Source organism: Larus michahellis, chromosome 19, assembly GCF_964199755.1.
Source record: "Larus michahellis chromosome 19, bLarMic1.1, whole genome shotgun sequence".
Taxonomy (NCBI): domain Eukaryota; kingdom Metazoa; phylum Chordata; class Aves; order Charadriiformes; family Laridae; genus Larus; species Larus michahellis.
In genome coordinates, this window is record NC_133914.1 from 3,459,071 (window position 1) to 3,468,154 (window position 9,084).

At 42.4% G+C, this 9,084-nt stretch overlaps 1 protein-coding gene across 1 annotated transcript; it reads right to left on the reverse strand.

Moving 5' to 3' along the window:
- Nucleotides 1-1,952: 1,952 nt before the first annotated feature.
- Nucleotides 1,953-7,151, reverse strand: IFNLR1 (interferon lambda receptor 1). Its single transcript, XM_074563030.1, has 7 exons — nucleotides 6,967-7,151; nucleotides 6,148-6,271; nucleotides 5,719-5,900; nucleotides 5,189-5,331; nucleotides 4,494-4,650; nucleotides 3,849-3,970; nucleotides 1,953-3,629 (listed from the first exon to the last, which is right to left on the reverse strand). The coding sequence occupies exons 1-7, from the start codon at nucleotides 7,022-7,024 to the stop codon at nucleotides 2,724-2,726; spliced, it is 1,692 nt and encodes a 563-aa protein (XP_074419131.1). The 5' UTR covers nucleotides 7,025-7,151; the 3' UTR covers nucleotides 1,953-2,723.
- Between the last annotated feature and the right edge of the window lie 1,933 nt (nucleotides 7,152-9,084).

Sequence of the window (9,084 nt, forward strand, 5' to 3'; positions counted from 1 at the left end):
TTCTACTTTCACTATTCAATCCTTGTGGCCAAACATGTGATAGAAATTACTTCCCCTTCTGCTTAACTCTTCACCTCATGGATTTTCTGTTCCTGAAGCTGTTTCTATTCCCTGCCCTTTTTCGGTATTAACAGGGCTTTATGCTTCAAACCATGCCATGATGCATAGCTGTCATTTTGTCTTTCTCATCTCACTTAGACAAATGCAGACGCCTCACAGGTTTATTAAACAAGACACACCTGTCAACCAGTATGGCCTACATCTAATTAAGTACAACTCTTTGTTAGGGTGTTTCCTGAATAGCTTGCTGAAGTATTTCCTTTTTTTTTTCCTTCCCTCACGTCACTGCCTCATGCTTCTGCTGTGTGATGACCCATGGTAGGGCAGAGGTGCATTTCTACCCTTATTTCTAGAGAGAAGTTTCCTTTTGAATAGCCCAGGAAACACCTCTCTGAATCTTTAGGTACCTGAACATCTCCAAAAGTCTGGTTCCAAGTTTAAAATTAAACACTTGGCTTTCCAACTTCCAAACTGTAGAGCCTGAGCCTATGTCAGAAGGTAGTTCCTAAGGCCAAATACAGCCTGAGAGGTTTGTAACACAGATTTTCCATAGAACTCTGCTTATAACTTGGCACAGCTGGGGAAAGAGGAGAAGAATCTTGCATGCCAGAGCTTTGTGCAGATAGTAGATTAAGGCCAAAAGGTCAAGGCAGGGCTCAGGCTGCAGAGTCCCACTCTGTAAGGACTGCATGAAGCCTAGTAGCTGCTGGTCCAGGGATGCAGGAGATTTGATTCCAGCTCTTCCACTTATCCAGTAGATGAGCAATGTCCAGGCTTTTTTGGTTGACTGGGTCGTATCTCTTCCAATGAGAGGGGAGAGCTGCTTTTACATAGCTACAAACTACAACTGTTAAGTAAGGTGTAAGATATGGACCAATTGCTCTGGAAGAGGGAGCATGGTGCTCTGGCTGTCCCTGACCCTTTTGCAAATGAAAGCAGATCACAAGCCCTGGTGAAAGAAAACATGTAGGAGCCGGATGCTGCCTCCACCAGTACAGCTCACCTGGCCTGCGGTCTTTCCCCTTTTCCTGAGGAAACCTGGACAAGACAAAGCACTGATCCCAGGTCCTGTTTGCAGAGCAGTGGCATGTCAAAATAATTTTGTAGATGTTGCACAACTTCACAGGTTCCTGTAACTCAAAGCCTGTGGGTTTTTCCTTGATTGCACAAGAAAATGGGTGGTGATTATATTTGGATGAGCTATATCTTTCTAAATGAACTGGAGGGATTACAATACACGATGTACTTAAGGACACTTTGTGGAGGACAGGTAAGAAAAAAAAGGAAAATCGTAGTTGATGAATCTTTTCTCCCACCTCCTGTTTGTACTTTAATTAGTACATCTTGCTTTCCTCTTTCAAAGCACTTCCCAACCCCTCCTATCACCCCTGACGTCTTTCCAATATTGTTCTCCTGATTCTCTGAAGATGTCAGTTTTAATACCCTCCATCAATACCCTTCCAACATGTGAGACAACGCTCTCTGAATGCAGAGAATAGCTGTTGTGTGTCTCCCTCTTTCTTTTAACGCTTTGCTTTTCTGCATGTCCTTTCACTGGAATAAAATGGGAGAGTATGTTTCTGTGACATGTGAAGAGTGCAAATTGAAAATACACCAAAAAGGACAGTATTGCCCAGTCAAGGGAGCTCTTATCTCTCCAGTGCCTTTTGCTGGTCAACTTCTGATTTGATGCTTTGCTCAGAGAGATGGTCACAGTCCTGGTCTTTCAGTGGCCCAGAGTGACCTGGCTAGGAAGTCTCATAGGATTCCACTCAAACCAAAGTATTGGGAAGCCCATGATGGGTCCTGTTTTAAAATGTTACGTTTTCCAGGATGAGCTACAGTCACCTTTGTAGTTCTGGGAAACATAAAAACACGCACACAAGGAGTTATATAGCAAAATATTATTGCCTCTGCATAAAGAAGCTCTCAGACATTCTGCACAGCAGGGGGAATTTCGGCTTCAATAAGTATATTTGTATATAAAAAAATAATAAATAAACATGCTTCACATTTATCCCTTTGACTTTAGTTCACTGTGTTGAAACACGGAAGGTGATCTCTGTAGGCTGAGGTAGAGTTCTTTTCATCCCACAAAAAGCAAAGGTTGTTAAATGTCTCTGTAAGGTACTTCCAGTCAAGCGGGGGTGCAATTTTGCAGTTATAGAGAAGCAAATGTAATGTTAGTGGTTCATCCCAGCTCAAATTCAACATGCAGGCACAACACTCCGCGTTTTCAGAACCCAGCTGATGGTTTCACCCAGGTTCAGGTTGTGTTTTTGCAGTCTTAGAGGTGGTCTTGCCTTTTGTAACTCACATGTAAAAGTTACTTTGCTCTGAAGTCTCAAGTGAGCACAAGGCACTACAAGGCACTCCAGGAGGTATCGCTACATGCCTGACCCCTGGCTGGCTCATACCACAGCCTTAACACCTTGTCACAGCTGTACTTGTACAGAGGAATGGTCAACATACATTAGTTACCTAGCAGTAAAAATACATCTTTTGTGTCCCTTGACAGGCCAGACATCAATAGAAAAAACTCTAGGTGAATAAATACAAAAGCACCACTACCAGTTATTTGCCCTTGTTCTTGTTTAGGTATCCTTGCCCGGATATGTTCAGGTCTCTATTTTCCAGGCACACCGCAGAACTGGTAGGGTACTCTAGCTCCTTCCCATGTAATGTGTGTGCTCGTAGCCTTTGAATTTAAACTTTTGATCATACTTTGCCTCCATATTTGAAGTCTCAAATGCATCACTTGGCACTGCGGATGCAAGAGGTGTCCCTTCTGTAAAATTATCGCTGTCAGAGTCACTTGCAATACCTTCATCTTCTGCCACCTGTAATGTCTGAAAGGAAATGAGCAGTCCAGTACTGGGATCCTTACTGAGCTGTGAGATCTCACCAGTCCGGACATGTAGATCAGCTATTGCTTTCTGGTAATATTTGGTGAAAAGATGAGCCTTCTTATGCAGATAGTGTTCATTGTCTGCGAGTTTGTCACAAATCCTCTCCATCGGTGTTTGAAGCGGGGTCATTTCCAGGCATTCATCCCTGTCTGTATCATGTTCCCTGAAATCTGAGAATCTCACATCAGTGAGGGATATTCTTCCCAAAGAGGAGCTGTGAGAAAGGGATGCCTTCTCATTTCCTTGGGATCCTGAGGTGTCCACCTCATTTTTTGTCATTGGAAAGAACGAGAAACCCAAGGTACTTAGGTCAAGCACAGATTCACTATCCACAGAGAGACCTCCAGTTCCAGAGTCCAAGCTAGTTTCCCCCTCAGCTGTTCTGGATGGTTGACAGTTGAGATGTCTCTTTGGAAACTGAGGCATTTCAGTGTATGGGATGAAAGTACTGCTGTCTTCTTCTTCCTCCTCCTCCTCCTCCTCCGATGATGATGATGATAGGAAAGAAGCCATCCATGGTAGGTTGTTTCTTGTTAAAGTTTTGTTTGTCTTCCTTTGTGACATTGGCTTCTCTGTGCAGATGAGATAGTCCCTGAAGAATTCCTTTTCACTGGGCTCACAGTGAAAGGCTGGTCCAGTGGCTTTTACATGAGATAAATCCTACCAGGGAAAAGAAACAAGACACACACAGATCAGTGAGTTAGTGATGCTTTTTAAAGAAAAGTTTGGATATAGGTCTTGCCAGAATGAAAGCTTACTTATAATGGGACTTATGAATGCAAAACTGAGAAGCGCAGAACTCCCCCACTCCTCCCCAGTTACACTCAGAAAATCAGCAAGACTTTGAGCCAGGATGGGACCCCAGGATTTGGGCCATACCAAAGCATGAGGCATCTTCTTTAGCTTCGCATTCAGTTTCAGCAAGAAGATGAAGGCGGCACTTGTCAGAAAGAGGATGAACACAGGGATCGCGGCATAAAATGTGAATTTCCATTCCACTGCTGAAAAAGAAAAAGACAAAAATAATCTCCTGCTGGTGGTATATTTTATAGTAATAATTGGCTTTTATACTCAGCTTTTCTTTCAGAAATCTCAGGAAATGTTAGGCTCAAGAACCTTATTTTTACAAATGCAGAGAAAGGATAACAGACTCGCCTAGGATCAGACTCTAAGTCAGAATTACAGCCACAAATGAATGTTGATACCAGACAGTGCCTTACTTGGAGCAGGTAAAAAATGAGGCTTTATTTGTGTAATTTTCATTTTTGAATATTCCCAAAATTTCATTGTGAGCATAACTCAGGTACAATATTTCAGTATTTTCAGAAATTATTTCACGGCTGGATTTTTTTAATGAAAATGTTTCTACAGAAAGCAGGAACCTTTCAGGAGAAAATCCAACCAGTCTATTTAACAGGAAGCCCTTTTTTTGTTGTTGTTGAAAAGCTGATTTTGGTGGAAATCTTTGACTTGCCCTAATCCTGTTTGATGTCTCACGACATTCTTTTCTCAGCAGGGCCATACCTTTGTGGTTTAATAGCACACACAGTGGTTGGGAGAATTTGCTGTACTTGAAGTCAATGCTTTGGAAGGAAGATCTGGCACTTAAACAGTAGTTGCCTCTAAGTGCAGTGGTGTCGATAGTCACTGTATTCTTCCTAAAGTTCTGTTCGTATTGCTTCTGTTTGAAAACAAAAAGAACAAAGGGTTGGAAATATGGTCTTTCATTATTTGAGTGGTGTTTCTCTACCTTTTTAGCCCATTATTCTCTTCATCGTGTTGTGTGGCTCCAGCGGTTGGAAGGTGCATGGAGAGGCACTTCATGTCTTGCTTGCTGTTTGTAGCAAGCACCTCTCCCAGGGCTTATGGATTCTAGGGTGGGATTTCCAGCTGGTGCTGTGCTCTGTTCTGCCATGGCACGCTGTTGGCAGTACCTGAACTAGTTGTTTTAAACCTCAGATATTGCCCTGTTATGCTGACTGTAGTGTAGCCTCCCCATCGCATCTTCCTGATAAAAATAGGGAACTACCAATAAAATAAGGATGCACACACACATTCATCTACTTTTTTTTCTCTGGCTTTCATTTAACTTTGGTTTGGGCATTTAATTTTCTCCAGGCCCTGGATCCAGTCCCTCCCTGCCCAGAAATTTGAAACTATTTCAAGTCAAGTTGGACATTGTTCCTCTGTTTCATCTAAGAAGTGCCACTTTTACTGACCTTGTCTTCAGATCCAGCTTCCCAAAGGTTCAAGTCATACATCCAAGATAAACTCTCCACACAGGTGGCCAAAGGGAAGGAGGCATTCACGTGAATTAAGTTCTCCCTGACGTTCACGTTTAGCACTGGGGGAGCCAGTTGCACTGTAATTGAGTGACCAGACATAAGAATAGAGCTTGCTTGCGTCTTAGCTTCATAGAAGTAATGCTTTTCTGTGACCGATCTACACTTCTAACTGTTATCTTGTGATAGACATGAAGAAAGGAGGAAGGCAAAGGAATAACTCTTTTTTATCTAACATATCTCCACTGGTATGTGGGAAGCTTGAAGTTGGGTTGTTCACTGAGAACATTGATGAGCAAATTCTGACACTTGCTACAAAATATGTTTGTGCTCACTCAAAACTCTGTCATTCATAAAGCTGCTTGTTACTGTTTCTCTTTCTGTGGTGCCTAGTCTACTTATTTGCTCATGCCAACACTGTTGTTGAGACGTCCTTTCATCCAGGCTGTAACCTAATAGGCACTCACCATCCAAATGGTATTCCTTGAATTGTGATTCTACCCATGGCGACTGGAATGCTCCAGAAACAGCTTTTACTCGAGCCTGGACTTTAACAAAGAAGTTTGGAAGCACACAAGTTAGATTGCAGGAGGTTCTGTGAATATTTTTGCAATGAGGAACCTTTATCCATTTGTCCATGCGTTCCTGGCTAAAAGAAGAAACAAGCATACCATAATATTAAACATGCTGTTTTGTTATAATTTATAGAGCAAGAGAAGGAAGTGTTTTGGAGGATGGGTACCAAATCTTGCTCAGAGCTTGGAGCACTTTTCAGATGGGTAAGGATTGATTTTGGTGAAAGGATGCAGCCAGGTCACTGGTCATAATGAACATTGATTAATATTCATGCATGGATGTATACTGTGCCATACTCTCAATCCTTTTTAAGCACTTACCTTTTATACCTCACAGTGTATGTCACATCTGGTGGAGAGCCTTCTCCTGGAGTCCATGTCAAAATCATGTCAAAATCCTTTGACAGTAGGGTAACATTTTGAGGAGAGGGAAGTTGATTATGACCTGATTGAAAGGGGAAATTACGTGAATGATTTAAAATTAAAATATCTTTGGGCATAGAAAATATCACCTGGTTTTGACCAGGGTGACTTCAAACTTTGGGGCAGAGCAGCTCAGTTCATTTAAGACTGGAAATTGGCTATGGAAGCAGGTATGGCTGTGATGTAGTTGTGTTTTCCTCATCTCTTATAAAACATCATCTCAATAGCTTTTAGAATTGGGACCTTCATTTATGTGAACCATCCTATTCTGTAGTTTTGAGCGGCTTCCCCAGGGTTCTCCCTGGATTTCAGTGTGACCTGGTTTACTATCCCACAAACTCCAATCTGCCTCCCTTGTGCTCCCACCTTGTGGCGCCTGGATGAGGCAGACACCGCTGGCTCCGACCTCTCATTCGATCCCAGTTCTTCTAAGGCAGATCCTACCATGAATGCAGCGAGATGCAGCACACAGGTTTGCCACTGGTACTTTCTTGGTACTTACTGTTTCTGGCAGGTAAATATGTACATCGCTAGCCTTCAACAAGACACATTCTATGGACAGATTTTAAATTGCCATTTCTGTACAGTGGAATATTTCATTTATGTGAATAATTCCCATTTAAACTGCTTAAAATTTATCTATATATTTCTCTCCTCCTACAAGCAAAGCCACATAGCATAACAAAAGGAAAAGTAACAAAGACAGCTGTACTGTACCTCTAGTCTGCCGCAGGAAGCACAGTGCCATCAGAACTCTGACTCTCCAGGTAGACATGCCGAAGCAAAACTTTTCCACTTGAAATATATTTCTGTTCTTGCTACCTTTTCATCGTGTTGTTTTCTTGTATTAAGTTGTCTGAATTACAGAGGAGCATACAGTTAATGAATGCACACATGCGCACAGTCTCACTTCCTGGTTCGGCACAAATATAGCACTGCACATTGAACTGGGAAAGAAGCAGAGGTGAGAGTGATTTTGATGAAAGAAAAATACTGTAAAGATTGCAGTACTACGCCCTCCAGTGTAACTTAATTGATCTCTGCACAGGCTACGTGCAAAAGGAACACAGGAAAACAGTCCGAGCCTTACCTTGTGAGGCACCTCATTAGAAAATTGACCTTTGGAATTTCCCTATGTGGCTGTGAAATATTAATAGAAATCAAATAAAGTTTTACTGCATGATATATCTGATAATAACCTAGCAATAATAAAAATAGTAATCAATCTGTGATATTGTGATAGTCTTGTGTTTACAAGAGATCAATGTTTTTCTTTATGTTACCAGGTTAAGAATGTTTTTCAGAAGTTAGGGAATTACTCCACTTTACAGATGGGGGAAATAAAGTGCAGAAATGGGACAGGGATCTGCTCCATGCACAGTGTAGCCGAGTGAAAGAAGACCTGTATCCTTCTGATAAATCCTGTGGCTTTGTTGAATGCCAGTGCTGCAATTTCCTTATACCTTAGATACCACTTATCAATTATTTGTCATCAACTCAAAAATATGAGTCAATATCAGAATGAGTTGCCAGGACGAGCACACAGATTGTTCTTGGCCTCTGCACTGCCTGATTGATGGGCACATCGGCTGTTGGCCTTGGCATTTGCAGCTATGAAACTCTCAAGGTGTTTGTGCTTTCAGCGCATGGTACCTTCAAACTCCAGAGCTCTCCAGGGGCAAAGCTCAGTTCCGAAGTTGCTGCTGTATGTTACAGCCTCACACATCCTAAATCAAAGTCACGGAGACAGCAGTTTTGTTCTCTGTGTATCAGAAACATAGCAGGGAAACATCCTGTTTCAGACGTGAGCTATGCCAATAAGTACAGTGTGCCCAGATGTATGTGCTTGGAATAGCTGTGCCATTGCGTGCTGTGCACAGAGACAGAAGGGAAAAAATAGCCTGATGAGTTGTGCTGTTTTGTTGGCATGTCTGCTCTCCCGCTCTTCCCATCACAATCACAACCAGGCCTGTGCCACGAGGAAAGGAAATGGGTCAGTGAAGTAACCACACAGAAGATAACACCAGCGTAGAGAAAGAGGGCTTTTCTGGGTCTTCCCCAGAAGGAAAACTCACTAAGTCCAGCAGACAGCCTGTTGCTATACCTGTGAATGTCAGGTTCTGGGTACTAAGTGGGATGTGATGGAGCTCTGGTTTGTACTGGTAAAAGCTTGTGCGTTTACCACGAAGGTACTAAATGTCTCATTTCCCTGAACACAGTACGATTCAAGCCGCAGGAGGAGACAGTTTCAAATTTCTTCAGTCACAACTTTCTCCAAAAATCTCATTTCTTCTTACTATGGGCTTCTGTTACCAGTATTTTTCTTGTTCCTTGTTTGTTTTGCTACCTCTGTTGAATTTCTATCAAGTTTCTCTTTCTCATGAAAAAAGAACTATAATCCTTTATAAGGAAAAAACAAAGCTAAGGGTCTGGAAGGTCCTAGGTCTATTCACCTTTAGCACCTAAACTGCAGAGCCGGTACCAACACACGGCTCTTACACTTCCTGTAACAGCCTGAACAAAATAGGAAGCAATTCTAGGGCCAGTCTCATTAAGGTCTTGCTAAGAGCCCTCAGGCAGCTTCTCTTAAAGATGACATGTGACTTCTAGTAAGCGTTTTCAAGAGGTGAATCTTATCATCATCATTCTTTCCTGTGAAACATCTGCCCTGAAATCTGGGCTCCACCGGACTCTGTGGCAAAACTCCCCCTGATTTGAGCATGACTAGAGAACCTGTCCCAGGAAAAAACAGTGTACTGTTGGCATTAAACCGGAGACGGGAGGAAGGCCTGTGCCACGAGGTGTCGCTGCCTATCAAACAAAATATATTTGTTC